At 37.8% G+C, this 20,300-nt stretch overlaps 1 protein-coding gene across 5 annotated transcripts in view; it reads left to right on the top strand.

The window, feature by feature from the left end:
* The window catches only part of MDFIC (MyoD family inhibitor domain containing), a 79,958-nt gene that overhangs the window by 14,674 nt on the left and 44,984 nt on the right, over positions 1–20,300 (top strand). For 4 of the 5 annotated variants that reach the window (XM_019743224.2, XM_019743222.2, XM_019743223.2 and 1 more), the window contains exon 3: positions 5,130–5,252. The exons of the other annotated variant lie outside the window; for it this stretch is intronic. In XM_019743224.2, coding sequence (XP_019598783.2) covers positions 5,130–5,252 — 123 coding nt within the window. The remainder of the gene's footprint in view (positions 1–5,129; positions 5,253–20,300) is intronic. 5 annotated transcript variants of the gene reach the window in all.

Below are 20,300 nucleotides of genomic sequence, written 5' to 3'. Positions count from 1 at the left end.
GCTGAACTGAAAAATCCTTTCCAAGTCTGCATTTTAACATTCTATTTCCAACTGAATATCTGTCTCTGAGACCCACGCTGTAGTCTCATCAGAAAACTGAGCTAATGTTTTCTTCCTTATATTGTTCATAGTTCTGAAGATCAAATGAATACTATATATTAAAGTCCTTTGAAAATTGCTACTACTATAATTACAAAAATTCGTTAATTCTTTCAACAAATGGAAGTATTTTGTTTTTTATTTATACTTATTTAACAACCACCTACCAGCTGAATGGCTACTACACGGCACATATAATATTTTACATATATTATTATTCAATTGACTTATTTTTAATGCTCTTAAATTTTTCTTCCTTGTTAATCACCATTCAATTACTTTATTCTCCAACTGTCTGAGATAAGTAAAACTCTCAAAGTTTTAAATTTAGATAATGCCAACTAGGTAAAACATTAGAGAATTTTAAATTAAATGGAAATTCTATTTACCTGAATCTTTCTCATTCTTCTTCAGCAGGAATAATCGAGATTGGAGAGAGATTGCTTCTCACCATTCATGCCCTTCTTTAGAAAAATAGCCAAAAATAAAGAGTATTGATGACTGTAAGATAATAAATGACTGTAAGGTAATCATTTCTGAATAGGACATATAATATTTAAATTCATCATGTAGAACTCTTTTTGTCCTTTGATTCTTTTGCTTAATTCATGCTTGTCACTCTCTGAGAATTAATTCAAATCCCATGCCTTACAAAGGCTTTTCTGTGATTCCCTCTACTCCATTCTAAACACCCTTCCGTGTGGATATGAAATTTGGCTCTATTGTTAGCCCTCAGGCAGAGTCAGAATTTTAGAGCCAGAAAAGGCCTCTGCAACCATCCCGCTCCATCTCTTCATTTCCCATTGAAGAGAATGAGGCCCAGTCCCAGTCACACAGCTGGTCAGTCAGTCTTAAGCCAGAACTATGACCCAGGGCAGATTTCATTACCTTCTGTTTCATAGTGTCTTGATTGTTTCACGCGTATGTTTGGTTCCCCCAGCTAGAGGATTGTTGTCAGGGACAAGCTGTTTTTTTCTTTATCTGAAGATTCTTCTGCACTTCTGTGTGCAGAGTTGTCACCCTAGAAAGGCTGGGAGCTACCCTTTCGGAAGGAAATACCAGTGGTATGTGACGGTCTTTTGGTCTAATGCTATTTTCAAAGTGTCTTCCCTCTTTATAGTAATATCTAAAACATAATTCATGTATTAGCACAACTAACTGCCATTATATGTAATTCAGGTTTTGTATTCTCATAGTTGTCCTGACATGGAGACAGAACTAAATAGCTCTGTATTAATTAACGACTAGATAAAATTGTATTTTTGGATTACTTGAAGCATTGTGAAAAGGTGACGAGAAGCAAGGTGTGTATCTCAATATTTGATAGGCTCGTCTAAGTTTTCTCTAAACGATTTCATACAGAAGAGCTTACTTAGAGCAGAGGCCTCCAACCTGGCCAAATATGATAATGGCAGCCCTCTTCCCCACACCACCCAAATTTAGATGTCTGAGGTTGGCACCTGTGCCTCTTTATGTTTAAAGAGCTCTTAAAAAAAATAAAAGCTAAAGAGAACCATTGGCTTAGAAGAACATCATACTAATTGAGATGAAGGCCCCCTTTGATGAAAGAATTGTGTTATGTTGGGGAGGAATGCTTGTTGGACGTATATATTGAAACCTTGTAGAAAAGTGCAGATTGATGACTTCAGTCATCATTGAGATTACGTGATTGTCTACAGAATACTTCATTCAGGCCTACGTAGTAACTGAATGGCAACCACAAACCTTCATAAATCTAGAAAGGAATTGATTAAACCAGGACTGCTGTGGTCTCTGCTTTTGCAATTCAGAAGTGACACAGCAAGCTATTGTGATTACAGAAATCTGTTATTAGAAACTGCTATTTCATCACTGTAATGAGTAATAGCTGACCTAACCTACTGCAAGTTGTGGTAAGGTTGGTTCTATGGCTGGACAGCATGGTGCCATCTTACAATTATCTACCAATCAAATCTCACTCTCCCTGTATTTCTTCAATGTTAGATGTAACTGTGCACCATTTATAAGGCTGCTATGTAGGTATTCCTTAAATGTTAAAGAGAGTTCCATAAAATAATGTACATATATTAGAAAGTTGTAGAACAGTCAAGTGGTAACAGAAGTTTATAGAAGTGGAGAATTGGAAAGTCAATTTAAATTTAATATGTGGACTTTTTTCTGAGCCTTGCTTTGGGCTGGTGCTGTGGGTCATAGCAAAAGCCTGACACCAACTTTTGAGCCAAGACATTTAGTTTTCAAATGAGGGAAAGTTGGATAGACTGATGATTGTGATTTAAAGGTAATTATATATCCTTTACTTCTTGAACATGAGACAGAGAATGATAGTTTTTCTTTTTTCATTTGAGAAGGACTCTGGGGTCATCTACTCCTAGACTTTCACAGTTAAAGAAAGTTAAAAAAAATGTGATAAACTGTTTCTTAAAAATATTTAGAACAGGAAGAACTTTATTTTCCTCTTACTGGTGGGTTTCTACTAAATTCGTGTATATGGACCACATGACGATTTCATTTATTCTGTGGAGATTGAGAGGTTCTGTGTTTAGCACTTGGATATTGGACATGATTCAAATGTGAGTCAAGTGTGTCTAGAGGATTTATTCATCCCTATTTTCTTTTATTCGGCAACACTTCATAATGCCCTGGTTTCATGAATTAATTTTAATGGAATTAAACTTGAACAGCTCAAAATTATATAATTAATTTCATTCAGCTTCTGTTTAAGTTACTAATTGAATCAAGCCTACTAGCATGACACCTGGCGGCAGGCAGCTACATAACAGTAAGGGCAGTAAGCCTGGGCTCTGCTGCTGAGAAAGTCCATGTGTATGAGTGAGTTTGTATAAAAGTCGGTTCTGATAATCTCAGAAAGGTCTTGAGTTGACTGTAGCAGTGGAAAGATTCTTGAAGTGGTTTTAAAGCATAAAGATTTTAATTGGAACTAACATATCTCAGGAAGATCATTTTCTCTATGATAATGTTTAGTAAATGTTACATAAATCTAGAACATACTGGTTTAGCATGCTTCCAATTTCTATTTTACTGTTATCTGAATATGGTTTTGCTTTCCAAAAACACTTAGCGTTGGAGACCCTATTTTTTTGGAGCTCTTAGCCTCTGGACTTAGTCCTAAGTGGGCGTCCATTTATTTTCATGTGTTTAAATGTGTTTTGTGGCAGACTTTTCAATTGTTGAGAAATCCCCATGGTACATGAGAAACTTTTGCATGTGCAGAAATTTTTTTCCTTCCACTGGAAATGTTAATACAGTTGACTAACAACTTCTGTTTGAATCTTTCCTTTCCTTGCTTCCATAGCTTGATATCATCTAGCTTCTTTCTTTGATTCTTTTTAATTGTACAGACACAACTATACTCACTCTTTTAGTGAGCCTAGTCATTTGGACGGCTTCTGAAATCAAGTTTAGGAAGATGACTGTTTCTAGCTATAACTTTATTTGTGCCTTGCAAACTCAAATATCCAGCGCTGAACTCCTTCATTAGACTGTAGACTCCATGAAGGTCTGGGCTGTGTCTCGTAATTCATCATATCCTCTCTGCCTAGAATTATGCCTAAACATCTACTATACATACATATTTGTTTAATTAACAAATTATTCTCCTGGTCTCCGGGTTTTCTCAGTCATATCCAGACTAACTCAGTCGTCTCTAATCCTGATTATCTGTGCAAACCCCTAGTTATTTTCTCACGCGTACCCATCTTGTTATCCAGTTGATTAAACTCTGTTGAAGTTCTCCCTGGACTATGTCAAATCTCCCTTTCGTTTACCTTCTTCTGCTCCTCCTGTTAGACATCCATACTCCAGTGATTCGCAACGATGTAAGTTCAGTAGAATCACATGAATCCTCCTCGCTGCCCTTCCCCCCCCTCCCCCCCCAGTTGAGATAGAATCTTTGGTGATGGGGTTAAGGAATCTTTTGTAAAAGCCTCCCAGGTGAGTTAAAGTGAAGTCAAGATTGAGAACCACAGGTGTGCACAAATGTATTAATCTTTCTCATGCATGGTTCTGATTAGGGAATTCATAAAGCATCAATGGCTACTTTTACTTTTTTATCTTGCTTTTAAATTCGGCCTAGATTTCTCACCTTGGCATTAAAATATCCATTCGATGTCTCTGTTCAACCCTTTACTGTCCTCTCTCCTAGTGTCCCTCTCAAAGCACTTCCGTCTAGAGCTGAAATCTTTCCCCGAGCGTCTGCTTGTGGAGTTTGCCTTTGCTGTTCTTCACTTAGGGTGGACTTTCTCCCGTCTCTATTTTCCAATTCCCACTAATCTTTTCAAGACCACCCAACATACCTTTTTCTGTAGGCCTTTCTTGAGCTCTGAATCCTGATGAGTTTCTTTTTCTTCCTTTGAACTATTTTAGTGCTCTATACCTCTCATAACATGCATTTTGGCTTGTGTTATAGTTTTCCTTTTGCTTGAGTTTTGTTCTGAATAAGATGTTACTTTTCCTTACTTATTGGCTTTTCCCCTGAGAGCCCAGAAACCCACATATAGATCCCTCACTCTAAACACCCTCCCTCTCTGAGAATGTCTAACACACTCCTTGACTTTTCCAGGTTCCTATGGAGAGAACTCTGCACCTCTCACTTTTCATCCATTGGTAGTTTGACTTTCATCTCTACCACTCCTTAGAGTCTCTTCTTTGGTGTTGTCCCTACTGCCCCACCTCTACTTGTGTGGACTCACTCACTTTCATCCTTGATTGTAACCTTTCCACATTTCTCTGTCATAGCAGATCACTTACTGTGTTCCAATTATTTGTTTACAATAATCTTAACAGATTATTTTTACTGTAAACATCTCTGTTTCTTCAATGCTGGGCACATAGTGGGTGCTCAATAAATATGTTATTGGATCAATAGGTATGCAATAGTCAATAGAGGTACCACTCCTAGTTTCTTCAATTATGGCACTGCAATTAGAAAAAAAATTGTAAAATGAAAAAAAAAAAGAAAGAGAAAGATATGTAACATTTAATGGTAATAAATAAATGTTTTTTTTATTCAGAAAAATGTGATAAGGCAAATACTGAGAGAGACATAACTCAAGCCACCAATAGCTGCTTCACACATGGAGAGATGCAAGACCAGTCTGTTTGGGGAAATTGTTCCAATGACGAACTCATCAGAAGTAAGTACTTTTAGAGAAAAACAGAGTGATTTGATGATATGACTGTGAGAATGTGCTCTGAGTTAATTGTACCATATAATTTTGCTGGAAATCTAATAAATCAGAGTTTATCTGAAAGTGTTTTCATGAGTATTTTAAAATGTAGGGCTAAAACTAGGGTATAAATAATACTCTGTCTGTTTTCATTCTTTCTTATTAAAGGAAGAATTGACCTGTAAATTTTGGACTCGGTTCTCAGAGAGATTTAGACAACACTTAATTCCTTCTTGAGCGGTGACTAAGTGGAAGTCAGACAATTCTCAGTATAAGTGGACTGTGACACTAAAAAGATAGAAAGACAGAGCTAAAGGACAACAAGCAGTATTGTGACAATGCCACTCTGGTCCCTGTTCTTGTAGCCAAATGATTCCAAACTTGTTTTTAAATTAACATCTTTATCTCTACTTGATTTCTTTTTATTTTCTTACTCTTCCTAAGACTGTTCTGCAAAATATATACAAAAGCTTTGGTATATTTTCATTTTACCCTGGGAATACTTCGAAATACCAGCATCTTTGGGTGCTATTCAAAATGCCGAGTGATTGTCATGTTCTCCTCTGGAGCTCAGGTTCTGGTCGCTAAGTACCCCCAGGTGGGCTCGAGGTGAATTTACCATGTAAAAAATTATTCTCTGCAGTAAATGTGTAAGTATAAAGATCACTGCTATGCAACACCTGGAAGAGCATAGGAGTAAATCTTTTGGAATTGTTTTTCGAAGTGGTAACCAAATTACCATGTCTTATTCTTATTCCCAGAGTGGACAGAGGAAAATAATTCCTTTTTGGAAATCAAGTGTTTTTTTGTTTGTTTGTTAGTTTTTTTTGTTTTTTTTTTAAGTTTAGTTTTTCAGTTCAGACAACTCCATAATATAGAGTCTTTGTTGTGTTACATATTACACCTACTTTGAATTTTTGAATATTTCCTTTCCTCTCTAGAATGCCCAGTATCTGTCCCTAACTGATAACCAAACTGAATAAAGCAGGGGAAAAAAGAAAAAACAAACAAACTAACAAAAAAAACAGAAGAAGAAGAAGGGATAAACCAACTTAGTAGAAAACATACAATAACAATAAAAACACTATTGAAGGAAATTTCAAGATTTTAAACAAAATCTCTAAAAGTGAGTACATTTTAGTTTTATTTTAGAACCACTTTGGTTTTTTGCACTTTTGTCTTGGAGAATAGAATGGGAAGGAAATGAAACTCAGAAATTAGCGAGGAGCAAGATTTATATAGCTTTTTCTAAAGAATCAAATAAATACTACTTCAAGTAACCATTTATTCCCCAAACATGTATTAGTTGTCTTCTACCTAAACACTGACTCTGCTGCTGGGAAACATGGTGTTGTGATTTCCTAACAACCAGAGAGCTAGTGAGAGCTAGAAGAGGTCTTAGAGATGATTTTAGCCCCACCTTTTGGGGAACATGATTGTTTTCTCTTTTTTTTTTCATAGAATTTTAAGTGTGTATGTTTCATTTAATCAATTTATCTTTCCTACTTCCCCAAGGCCCACACTAGGAAAAAGTGAATAAGAACTCATAAGACAAAAAGTGAATGAAATACAAGCACTATTGCATAAGGATATGGAGAGTCATGTTTAATGTGTTAAACATTTTTGTGCTATTTGATGAAGCTCATTTTAGCCACAAAATTCATACCATTAAAGGAAATCGATTTGAAATGAACTACTCTCTCTATTGTCTATACTGATTAAGTGGACAGTGATAAAAAATATTGTAAATTGCATGAAATTGTTTTTTTATTGAGATAATGATGCAGCCTGCACCATGGAACACTGGAGCATTTGGGAACAACTGTCTCATTTGCTACTAATGTACACTGAAGGAATGCAGAGAGAGGGAGATTTATGGCCCCTCAGAGAGGCTGCTGGGAAAGCTGACACATGGATGGATATATTATACAAAGATAATGGCCCCTCCTGCCCGAAACCTAAGCTGACAAAAATTTCCAAATATATATGGGTGATAATCGGACATTGAATTCTGTTAACAAATTTCAAAAACTATATTTTGGGTTATTTTCCTGGTTATACTTTCTAGACAAAAGCGATTTTGTTCAGTCTACAAGAAAGATTTGATATCTGGATTTGCCAAATTGGACAGTTTATGTCACCTTCAAACCCGACTCAAGTCTGGACAGCATTTGAAAGTTCGATGTTGTGATAGCTTCTGCTCTTTCAGCTCCTTAACATGAAACCACAAAGATGCCTGAATCTCCTTTGGCCTTTCTTGTAGAGTCTTTGGCCATCTCCACATACTTCGATGTCTGTCTCTTAACCTTGCTGTTAGGGAGATGTGTGTCTTCCTCTTGGTTCAACATATAACCCGGGTTTGGGGTCCAGTAAATCTTGGTAATAACAATAGGCCCTGGAAAGAAGGCTTTGGCTCAGAGCTGCCTGGGGGAGGAGGGGACATCTGCAATGAGTCACCACCGGCTGGCTCCCTTTCCAGCAGGCCTGTGTGGCTCCCTAAGCACCGTGGAAGGGATGGACAGCTGGCTTTCACGGAATTGCTTTTAGTGTTCCCACTGTAGTGTGGAGTTGATGGGATGGAGGCATCATCAGAAAAATGAGGCTGGCTGGGCTGTGGGATCATTTTCAAGTGCACAACCCACTCTTTTTCCAAGGTTCCATGGGACAGCTCAGCTGCATAAGCAAGAAATAAAGGAGGGGACTTAGTTTAATATGACTCCTTTTTCTCTATCTGTTCTTGAGAGGGTTAGTGAGAGCTGAGCTGACATCTAGTCCTGGATGGCTGCTGTCTTCTTTGTCGGACATTTAAGGCATAATTTATAGGGGACTGTTAGCTGTCAGTGTGATGAAGCTGTTTTTACTTTTCTGAGAATAACTGAGCTATGGAAAGTCAAGGGAGTGGCTGCTTTGGAAATTGTATTCTAATTAAAGGGTGTATTCTCAGGCCTCATAAACGGGATCCATGCTGAGAATAATTTCCAAATTATTCTGTGAACTTTAACCCTGATCTCAGCGGACCACCCACTTGTGGCTCACACTGCTTTGTGCTCCACACAGAAGTTCCAGCTTTGTCTGCCTTTACAGTCCTTCTAGAAAACACTGCAAGTAGCAGATCTGAGGTACTAGCTCCCAGGGCCTGGATTCCAAATTGGCCATCCTTGAGTTGTTGACTTATTAGAGAGAATCCTTTCTGGAAGTTGTATGTAAAAGAGAAGAAATCCATATGGAATCAACATTTCAAATAAATAGGCCACACACAGTCTGGTCAGGCAATATGCATTGTGATTTCTCTTAGAAATCTAAGTTAAAAAGACATTCTAACCCTCAAGTTAGCTTTTTTTTTTTTTTTTTTTTAATAAGTAAAGAATTAAAAACTAAATGGAAGTTTTGTGAGAAAATTTTATACTTGGAAAGTTTTGTTTCTCATTTTATGAATTTTTATCCTTTTTTACAGTTTAAAAGGCTTTCATATTCTCAGAAAATATTTTGGTATATAATTTAATTTATGAAATTAAATTTTGGAGTTTATAAGGGCATCTTTTTATGGGAATACCAGTTAAGACTTTGGCTTTTCCCCTCAGATTAGCATATGTGATACAGTATGTAATAATTCAGAGATATGTCTTGTTTTAATAATCATTGTTCCTCTTTCTTACTTAAATAAATGTTGCAGTGAAGTGACACCCTCAATTAATATTAATCTTTCTGTTTAACCTATAATACGTATAAACCTATAATAGGCAATAGGCAACATTTCATGTTTTAATTAGATTAGAAAGGGAACAGAAGTAACACTTTGGTCTCAGTCTTTGGGGGATTTCTAAGGTAGGAAGGAATGTGTGTGTGTATGTGTGTGTGTGTGTGTGTGTCTTCCTGTGCTTCTACTCATAGGCACATGTGATATTTTCTTTCAATTTAGGTCAAATTTTACTATTCTAATTATTTCCTATAGCGAGAGAGCTTACATTTTCTTTGTTCCTCTTTCTAAACTGCCTCAGGTCTCTATCTCAGATTTTTCTAGGTCTTTCTGAAAATTTTTATTACTTAACTTTATCCTTGGACATTGCTTTTACATAAATGTCTCCTAATTCTAAATGTCATTACTTAACTCCAGAAATTTTCCTCAGCTTCTCTTCTGAAATAAATTTCCTATTAAATTAAACTATTTTGTTCAGCTAATTCTCCCCTTTGTGATTTTGTGGAATTCCCATGATCTGAAGCAAAGTTAGAATGCTCTACTTAAATGGTAATCCCCATTCTATTTAACCCATTTTTTCATTTTGAAGGGGTTTTAGCTCTCATAATAGTAAGGGCTTAATTGATAGTAGAATGAGAGCCCTCTTTCCCTAATTCACACGTGCTTCCTATTTATGGAGCCAATGCATCATGCTTTTCACCCTTCCCGCTATTTGAAACGTTTCTCTTGGCATCCTCTGAGTTTCCTCTGAACATCAACAGGATCTGTTATTAGAAACGCTATTATTTCTTTTCCAAGTCTTTGCCAACTTATTGCGGATCACTCCTTAATGCATATCGTTTCTTCATTTTACAGAATGCATCCACTATGTAAAATACTGAAAGAAAGGCAGGTACTCAGGTGTATGATGTATATACTTAGGACATGTCTTACTTTGGTGGTAAGGAAAGAGCACTAAGAGGTTTTGATTTAAATTTTTTTCAGCAGCTCTTATGTTTGCATGCACATTACATACACTAAATATTATTTGGTTTTCTTTAGAATTCACTTTATATGAAAGAGGCCATAAACAAGTGCTCTTCCCCATAAGTCTACCCAGTACAACTGGGAGAAGTAGCTTTCGTGTTATATTTCTTAGGTAATCTTATTCTTTCCCTAATACTTAATGCTCATTCATTTTAGGAGCCCATCTTGGGAGTAAGTTGTGTGACTTTTGTTTTGCTCAGTGTCTTTTCCTCCTCTATTTGTCTCAGAAAAATTTTGTTTCTCAATGTGCTGACCAAATAGGTATGTGGCTGCAGTTCAGACTCTTTGACGATTGCTGTTAAAGAGGAATCTTTAACCAGAAATTATTGCAAAATCCAGCTCATGGTTAGGTTTCAGTGTTCGGTGGATAATCCTAAGCTGTTTTGGATGGCTACCCACATTGGTCAGAAATAGCCGTTAGACTGTGTTCTGTAATGGAGCCCATGTCCCCTAACATATTCTTCTTCAGGCTGCATCGTCTGGGCTCCTCTGGGTTCTGCTCAAGAAGCTAGAGAGAACCATTGTTCATCTTTTGTTTTGAGCATGTTATGTTTAGGGTCCTGGAGGCCAATGGAAGCCAATTGCTAGGATTCAGACCCTGGATGTTTCATGACTTTAGGTTTTGGGCAAGTTACCTAACCTCTTTGATCTCTTTCATTTTTAAAATGGAGGTACTACTACTATATACCCCATTGTGTAATTTTGGAGGATTATATAAGAAGATGCATATTGTGTACTTAATAAACATAAACTAAGTGAGTAAACATTCAATACATTTATCAGTTGTAATTATTGTTGTCCTTGGTCCCAAATGTCACTTTTGAGGCTCTATTGTTGTTGTTGTTTTTCTCCATGGTTCCATTGGGTTATATGTCTAGACATGCTGTGTACACAGACCAGGTCTCCTGAGACCCTTGACATTTATGTCCACAACAGATGGTCAGCACCTTAGATACTACATGGTTTATGTTTAATAAATAAATGCTTGATGACTTATGTATATTGAATTAATGAGGGGAGGGAAGAGATGTTTTACCCGTGTTGCTTCTATTGCTTCAGACTTTAAGGTGCTGTTGCAAGGATTCTAAATCATTGCATATTCTGTTTATTCCTTCTTATGCCCCTACTCCCAAACCAGTCTGGTTCATTCATGTCAAGTTCCAAGTATTTTTAGGTGACCCTAGTGATATTAAAGCAATCAAGCCCTCTGCTGTTCACTGGTAAGACTATTCTGAGGAGCTCTCAGTGAACATACAGCAGTGCTCTGGATAACATTCATTGTCTACACAGGTGGGCAGGGATGGCACTTTATTTAGGGCCGTTTTGCTCCCTTATTCCTTATCTTTCTTTCCTACCTGTAAGAAAAAAGTTTGAGACAATGTTAGTTCCCTCCCTTCCTTCTTCATCTCTCCTTCCCTTGCTTGCTCCCTGCCTTCCCACCCTCCTTACTGCTCTCCCTCCTTCCTTCTTCCTTCTAATATCTTTCTCTGCCTTTCTAAAATGGTTTTTTAAATGTTTTGTATACTATAAAGTTCAATATATGTTATTACTGTTCTTATTATTATATTTCATATTATTATTCTAATTTGTTACTTTACCCTTCACTCTTACCATACACCATGATAATTCATTCAGTTTTCAGCTTATATCTTACTACAATTTGTCAAAGATTTTCAGTGTCTTCCTGGTATTCCTAAAATTGTTTGATCTTTATTGGGGGAATGAGGTATTATTGAAGTACAAACGGTGGGTGAGGGCTCAGTGAGGGATCCAGGTTTCTTCCTTTCCCACTTGGGAATTCTTTGAGCTGAGGGAAGAGCTGAGGCCTGGAAAGGAGCTTCCACATCACTCTGCAAACGCTAACCACTGAAGGAATAAGTAACAGTTAATGATCAAGATCATAAATGCTGCGGTCTAGATAATTTTAGTTCTCAAACCTCAAACTTCCTGGATCTGAACACTCTGTGAATTTACACATAAATAATGTTTTGTAGAACATGTTATTGTATTGAATTTTCAGGATTAGGAGCCAGGGTATAACTTTGAAAGCTGAAGAAGTCAGTTACACTAAGGAGTGCTTATAGCACGCCGACACTGCTATGGTAGGGATGCAGTGTGAACAGTGCAGATCTTGTCTCTGCATTCAGAGTTTGCAATCTGGTGGCTGACACACACTGTTCATCTGGAAATGGTAATGAGCGTTATGAGCGCTGTGATGGGAAGTTGCAGGTTGCTGTGTGTTCACATTTGAGAAACACATATGCTCGAGGGAGGGAGGGGTCAGAGAGGGTTTTCCGGAGGAAGTGATGCCTATGATGATATGTAAAGGAGTTAGCCAGCTCAAGCAGAGCATGGGAGGGGTGTGGGGTCTGAGTGTTTTAAGCCAAAAGAATAGAACACCCACAGGTTAATGGTAAGAGAGAAACTGGCCAGTTTGACGTGAGTTGGAGAAGTTTTGTGTGAGCTGGGGTGTAGAATGTTAGACAAGGTGCTGAGAGAGACAGGAGGCAAATAATCTGTTAACAGGGTTAGAAGGTAGGTATTAGAGGGATTAGCAACTTAATCAAATGTATATTGTGGTTTGGCTATATTTTAGGATAATTATTCTTGCAATCATTAGAAAATAAGAATGGGAAGAACTGAAGGCATTAAGAGGCACCTGGGAGACTTGTTATTAATCTGAGAATGGAAAGTGTCTGGGACTGAGGTGATGGCAGGTAGGTTTGCAAGAAGTAGATGGATTCAGCTTTTTATGGGGTACAATCAGTAAGACATATGGGGTAAGTGGATGGCAGGGGCTGGGAAGGAGGCCAAGGTTTTTAGTTTGGACAAATGAAAGTTGTGATGAAAGCACAATGGAGCAAAGGATTTAAGGACATTGTCCAAAGACAGTTTGCAGTAACAGATGGTGACGTCAGAGAGGTAGAAAAGGAAGTAATGATAAGAAGGGTCTTAAAATAAGAAAAAACAAAACAAAACAGAGTGGCTCACAATCACTAAAGGTTTCTATCTTTTAAGAAATAAAACAAAACAGTTATGGATGCAGTAAATAAATGGGACAAGTGGAAAGAGAACATGGATTATGAGAATTGGAAATATGAATTTAAGATTTCTGAGGTGGAAAAACCCCAGATAAAGACAAGACCTAAGATGTGGTCATGAGCTTCGGAGACTAAGATAGTTTAATTTATAATATAAACTAGTTTATCCTAAACCCAGACCGCTAGATTTAGAAGAGATTTGGGAGGTTTTTATAAAAATTGCCATATTTAGCAGATGTTGGAACAGAAATCCAGATGTTTCATCTAATTAGTTTAACCAATAAGAGGGAAATCTGGGGCTGTGTGTGTGTATGTTTGTGTGTGTGTGTGTGTGTGTGTGTGTCTGAAACTCTTGAATTTCTCATTGAACCTTAATGGTGTAGGAGAAGTCAGCCAGTTGGCTATCTCTGATTCTTTGTTGCTTTGCCCTAAACTTAGTACCTGGTGTAGATGAGTGGAATAGTAATGTGATATTCTCTAAGCTGAGCACCCTGAAAAGAATCAATAATGACACACATTGTTTGAAGCTGCTGGTTTTCTTTATTGTAAGATTCTAAAGGATTTCCAGTAGACATACAAAATTGGGATTTTTAGAAAGGATATGCGTGTGTGTGTGTGTGTGTGTGTGTGAACTTATAAGTGTGTGTATTTGTTTTTCTTAATGGAAGATTTCTCTTCACAATAGTTACTTCTAGGGAGTTACGTGAAATTGGGGACATATCGGTGAAGAGGACTTCCACTTAATATTCTGTATACTTTCTTCTGCATTGTTGTCTTTTTTTCCCCATTAGGTAAATTATTTTATTATATTAAAAGCAATAATATTTTGAAAGGAAAATTCTCCCACATAGCAAAAATCACCAGGGTGAGGGCCCAACTTCTCCAAACTGCATTAGGGCCTAGTCAGCTATGGGAAATGTGTCAGGTCACAGGTAAGCCAGGAGCCTGAGTTCCTTCAGGTTCTGCAGAAGAGAAAACCAGTTACATAACTTGGGAGGTGGAGAGCCCTGCAAAATGAGAATGCAGAGCCTCTTGTTAAAAAATTAATAAGAATTTCTAGACGGCAAGAGCAGAGCATGAAACCAAGTGCGGACCCTGCTGAGCATGAGCTGGGAGCTCACGCCCATGAAGCCGGGCCTGGCTGAGGGTGGGGGGAGGATTTAGTTCTGCTAAGCACAAAAACCGTACTTTGTACCCAGTAAGTTCCTGAAATTCAAGAAGGAAGGCATTTTTCTGGGCGTGGCAAATTAGCTGATATGTCAGTCACAGGCATGCGCAGCTTGCATAGCTGGAAGGGCAACTCGCCACTCTGGTGTCGGCCCTATCCAGGCACTGAAGGAGTGAGACATGTCCTGCATGGGCTGCTCTGGAGGGTGCGGGCGCGTTCCAATGCGGAGGTGGGTGCAGCTCCCCTGCGCTCCTTCCAGGGATACCGTCTCCTTCCTGCAGCGCCGCTGCGACTCAGCATTGTGACCTGCGCGGGGTTCCTTTGGAGTCCTCAGCACGTGGTTGTGAATCCTGGCTCCACAGGTTGCCACCGGAAGCTGGGTTTTCCCATGTCCCCATGAGTTGTGCAGTGAGACACACAAAAGTCAGGGAAATCTCAGATGCTGGTATTAGAGGGTAAAATTGCATTAAGTGTACCACAGAACAGAGTGGGTGGAGAAATTTGTTCTGCTGTGGAACATGATTGAATTAAATACATTTTCTATGGTTCTTGAGAGCTTGGACTGGAAAATTTCAGGGAAAAGAAAGATTCCCACTGTCTCAGATTGTCACATGTAATTCCTTCATGCCAACGTGGTCATAGTAAGACCATATATCTCCTCTTTGGGTGCTGCCCATCATTCCTATCTTTATGAAAAAGATACTAAGGTATGATCTGTGTAGAGGCCTCGCTTTGCAGGTCACATGCTCCACATTCCTTCAGGAAACAAAGGTACTGTCACAATCACAAAGGTGAGTGATAATGTAGACAGCAGCAGTGACAACAACACACCCAATGAATGGTGTGATTATGTGTAATTATCACTGACCTACCCTTCCTTTGAGTTAGGTTCTTCTTATTGTATTTATCTCATAGCCAGTAAATTTTTACGCGTCTAATCAAATAGCTCTGAATATGAATATTTACTACTGGAAATGTAAAATTAGACCCATATTCAGACATATTTAAGTTTTCAATGTTTTTTGCTTTAGCCAGTTTAACCTGGTTGATTTTTGGTCTGGCTTTACATTTTGAAAGAAACAGAACAAAAACCGTTCAGTGTATTTTATTTTAACATGCATAACTTGCCTTTTAAGTTTTAAACAGAAGGATTCCTTTTAAATTTATTAAATTTCAAATATATCCCAATGAAATATGTATAATACGGTATGTATGTATCATAAAACCTTTTTTTTTTTTTTTTTTTTTACAGAGGATTAAATAATACTGACTTTTGCCATAAAGTCCGAATTTGCTCGGACTGATTCAAGGCAGGATGTACAGTTTCAGGCTGCAATACGTATCTTCTAATTACTTTACCGTTATATTTGAGCCTAGTTGCCAATCTAGTACCTGGAAAGTTGCTGTGAAGGGATGTTGATAGTACATTAATTCCCAGGTGACACTGAAAAGCAAATGGCAGAACGTTAAATTAGGGAGTCAGGTATTGTGTGAAGAGATGTTGAGTGTTATATTACTGTGACTCTATTCATGCCTTCTCCTCCACCTTCTAGCATAACCTGTTTGATCCCTAACTAGTGTCTTATTTGTCCTCTAAATCAAGACTTCCCAGTGTTTCATGTAAAAACTTCTTTTAATTTCTTTCAAATCATATTGATTCTGGCCTTCTTGAACTCACATCTTACTTACGTCTATTTCACTTTAACCGCCTTTCAAATATGGACACAACTTGGACCTTGTTATCACCAAGATCTGCTCCATTGTAAGATTTTGAAATCAGAAATTTACTTTCTCATTTCTTCCTGCTCTTTCCCTTAATAATAATTGTGCCTAATCTTCTAACTATGTTCTTTTCCCCGTATTAACTCATCTTCTTATCTTCACCTGCCTGTTTTTCATGGCCCTCTGGGAACAGCAGATGATCTTTCCTTATTCCCCTAAATTCTATGACCTGATGCCACATCTGCCAAGCTTACGCTGAAACAAGGAAACAGACCACACCATCAGTCTTCTCTCTTGAGGTTCCAAGAGCTGTGGATCATAGAGAAAAAATGTTATATAACAGAAGGACTAGCTCTAACATAAACGTGTGTTCTCTAATCTTAATCAAGACAGCTCTATTACTCACCTGTCCTTTAATTTCTAGTTGATTACCACTTTTGGTCTATCCTTGCCTTTTGATTTTATGACACTTACTGTTTTATAAAGACTCAGATTGTATTCTAGTTCCTTCATCCCTGAGGCATTTTAGAGTATATTTGAACACCAGACTGGGGTACATGCTGATTCCTTTGCCCACATTGATCTCTGTCCTGGAGGCTAAATACAACTAAAATCATCTTTTGATCCTGATACATCACCTTTTCAAATGTGTCTAGTGGCCTCTTCGCAGTCCTCATTTGTTCTGTAGCATCTGACAGGACATGTTTTCTGCTTGAAATTTCCTCCTTCTTCTGCCACTCTCCTTTCTGCTTCTGTAGCGATGCTGGCTTCCTTTCCATGCCTTGGATACCCTGAGTTCCTTTCTGTCTCAGGGCTTTTGCATATCAGGTCTCTCTCCAGGCTTAAGCGTCACTTCCAAAAAGAGGCCTTCTCAATCTTCTCAATCTAAAATGAATTTCTCTATTTCTCATTGCACACTTTCCTTTCTGGCCATTGCCACAATTTGACATCTGTTTTTGCTATTACATGTTTAATGTCTGCTGGCTTTAAGTTGCATCCCCAGCAATTAGCATCATTCCAGGACCAGTTGACTTTCAGTAGACTATTTTGGATGATTGACTGTGGGAATACAGTAAATTTTACTTTTTACTCCACTGCTTCCTTTCACCAACTTTTCCCGTAGCAAAAGTACATTCCTTGCTCTTCCCACTACATGTCCAGTATTTTCCTTCTCCCAAGCTTTATTCATGTTACCTGTCCCGTACATCTACAGCCATATGAGCAGGCCTTCTGTGATTTCCCCTCATCTGCACTCACAGAATGTGTATCTTCGTCTCTCCTGAAGGACTTGCTAATTTCAAAATTAGAGTGTGCACGGTGATGGTTCTCTTCCCAATCACTGAGCCACAGGCTCCTTGGAGGCAAGATGGCATCTCCTTCAGCTTTGTACCCTCACTGCTTATAGCCCAGGGGCATGCATAGAGTTTATTCCCAATGTTTATATGTTAATTATTGGTAGTTGAAAATCTGTACTTTTTGACTACATTTAACTTCTCTGTAGGAGACTGACAGTTTTGAATGGGTTAAGCTATAGTAATTTGTCTTAAAATGTGGATTGATTGTCTTTGATTCTCTTAAGGAGCTAGTCTTCTCAGTCTACAGTTCATGCCGATCAAAGGATACTTTGCATTAGTAATATTTACAGTGTTATTACTTATAGCTAACTTGGCCTATCGGCAGCTTTATCAGAAGGGATGGGGGCGTAGTATTATTTACAGATGAGACTGAGCTCAGAAAAGTCAAGCATCTTGCTAGGGCCACACAACTAATGCCTGGATTATCCAGCAGTGATTCTCATATGGGCTGGAGTAGAGGGAGGGGTAGGGACGTTGTGGTGTTTATGGTCTCCTAGAGATTGCATTAAAATCACAGGAGAGGTGGCAGTTTTCCCAAATTATTAGCTTATTCAGAGCCCAAAATTCTAATGCATTTCCCTAGTTGGAAATTATTGCCGTTCTGCCACTATTAGTGATGTGACTATATCGTGCCTTTGTGTTGGGTCAGAAAAAAGTTGGGGAAAATTGCAATGTACAATACTCCTTCAGAACCTCATCTTTGATGATAAAGTCAAGACAATTTCCTGGCTTAATATATACTTGATATCTTAGAAAAAAGCCTTTCCATCCCCCCCCCCCCCAGATCTATTTACCCACTGCCGACAAGAGAACTTGGTCTCATTCCAAGAGAGACAGAGAATCTTGACATTTTGTGGTATCTAAGTTTTATAATATTGGGGGAAAAACGATTATATTTTCTACTTGGAGCATTGTTAAATGGGACAGTGATGTTGGATGGCACTATAAAAGGACTTTAAAATCTAAAACTTGATGTTGCTATAAGGAATTATTTGATGATCTTAGGAATCTTGAATATTAAACCTAAATCAAGGTTTATGTTATATATGAGTCAAAATTTTAAGAATGAAAACCCTTTCACCTGTTTTTCTGAAGAATTACAAATGTCTCCTTCTTTCATCTTCCTTTGACACTCTCTCGAATTGGAGTAAGCTCTTTCAGTTAAAAATCTCTGGAATATGCAGCTTTCCAATTAAGTGTTTGTGGATATATTGGAAAGAATATCTCCCCAACTGTTATCGCTACAGTTTGTTTTTGGAGTAAAGTCCCTTATAATAGAGATACAGTTTACCTAAGAGTCATATTAATAAGTAAAAAAAAAATCAGCTTTTTGAATAATATATGAATTCATATGGTATCAGTGGTATCTAGGCATTTGGGATGATACATAATTAGTTTCAATTCCCTTTGAGAGGGAGATGTGAATGTTAAAATAAATTGCTGATGAAGCATACGCTTTGGAGAACAGTGTATTTCAAAACTTTGTGCAATATCAGCTATTTCTTTCAATGGTATGAAGTATAGCATAAGACTGAGAAGATTTATTAGGGGCAGTTTTAAACCATTCTTATGGTATAAAAGTTCATAGTTTGCTCACTTAGGACCAGTTACTAAAAGAAGAATAACGCATAGTTATAGGCGTGCTGGGAAAACCATTAGCTGTGTACAACTTCTGGCACAATTATTTGCAGCCATTAAACCAACAATAATCATTTGCTTGTATAATAATAATCAGCATCACAATATTTAAGCTCTTAAAAGGATTTGGTCATTTCGTTATTAAGAGTTATTCTTTTATAAAACACTGAATAATGGATCGTCTCCCGAAAAATCAGCACTCATAGAGTGAGAAGACTTAGAATTGTGAAATAAATATACTGAGGGAAGAGGGGAGGAACAGAGTTTGGAATAAATTGATTTTATTAAGTAAAAGTGAAGAAACTGCCTCTATGGATGGGATTACTTTGCTCCCGGAATAAATATTCCAAACTACATTGTTCTTGCACAGTAAAATATCTAAATCATTCTCACCTTGAGGGGTTTGTTTAAAACTTCCAGTTTTGTTGTGGAATACAGACTATAATAGACACAGTATATGTGGTGTGAAACCCCACCCAAGCCCAGTTACCGTCCACTCCTGAGTTTTTGACACACACGGAGAAAATGCTGTATCGGCTCGTGTTTTGCTCTGAAGCTGGTGCAGTGCACCATTGTCCTGAATGCGTTCACACGTTTTCTTCCTGAGAAAGGATCCTGTTGCTTATCCAAGGATTCATCACTCCTTGCTCATCAGCTCTCTCAGGCTTGTTTACTTTGATAAACACTGGGTATATGATCAGTTCCTGTCCCCTCTAAGACGAAAGAAAATGAGGGGTTTGTGAGAACACGCGCTGGGAAGAAGTCTTGAATTTGGTTTGTTTTTCTGATGACATCTACAGTGTTAAAGTAAAAATATTTAAATGGAGCAGTTCATACCGTACATACTTAATGTGCAGAAAGCACACATGTGGGAGTCCTCATTTTCTGCATTTATTTATTTGTTTTTTTTTACTGAAAACAAACAAACAAAAGCCCAACCACCACTTGTTGGATCTAAAAAACAAAATAGGATAACAACTCACAGAGTCAGACTCTATAGCTCTGGCAGGCTGAGTAGGTACGATTATAGCTTGGTCGGTAATAATGACAGATGTTAGTGTCCATTTTAGTGTTTGAAACACTAAATTACAATGAATTGAAACAAATGGGTAGTTTATAGTTCTAGAATAGCATTTCCTGGGGGATAAGGATGATGTTAAACATTTTGGGTGGTTTTATGCTTTTCCCCTTCAAATGCAGGTACAGTGCCATGTTTCACTTCTTTGCATATCAATACAAATGTGGAAATATTTCTGGATGGTCTGTTTGCAAGAGAGGCTCATTATTATGGGCATCTCCACCCCCAGCATATTCCTGTGATATTTTTTTGGCACACAGTATTAAGACTCAGTCCCTTGGAAAATGTCA

The sequence above is a fragment of the Rhinolophus sinicus genome, linkage group LG11, assembly GCF_036562045.2.
Source record: "Rhinolophus sinicus isolate RSC01 linkage group LG11, ASM3656204v1, whole genome shotgun sequence".
Taxonomy (NCBI): Eukaryota; Metazoa; Chordata; class Mammalia; order Chiroptera; family Rhinolophidae; genus Rhinolophus; species Rhinolophus sinicus.
Note: the sequence above shows the minus strand (reverse complement) of the source record. Positions and strands in the feature narration are given on the sequence as shown.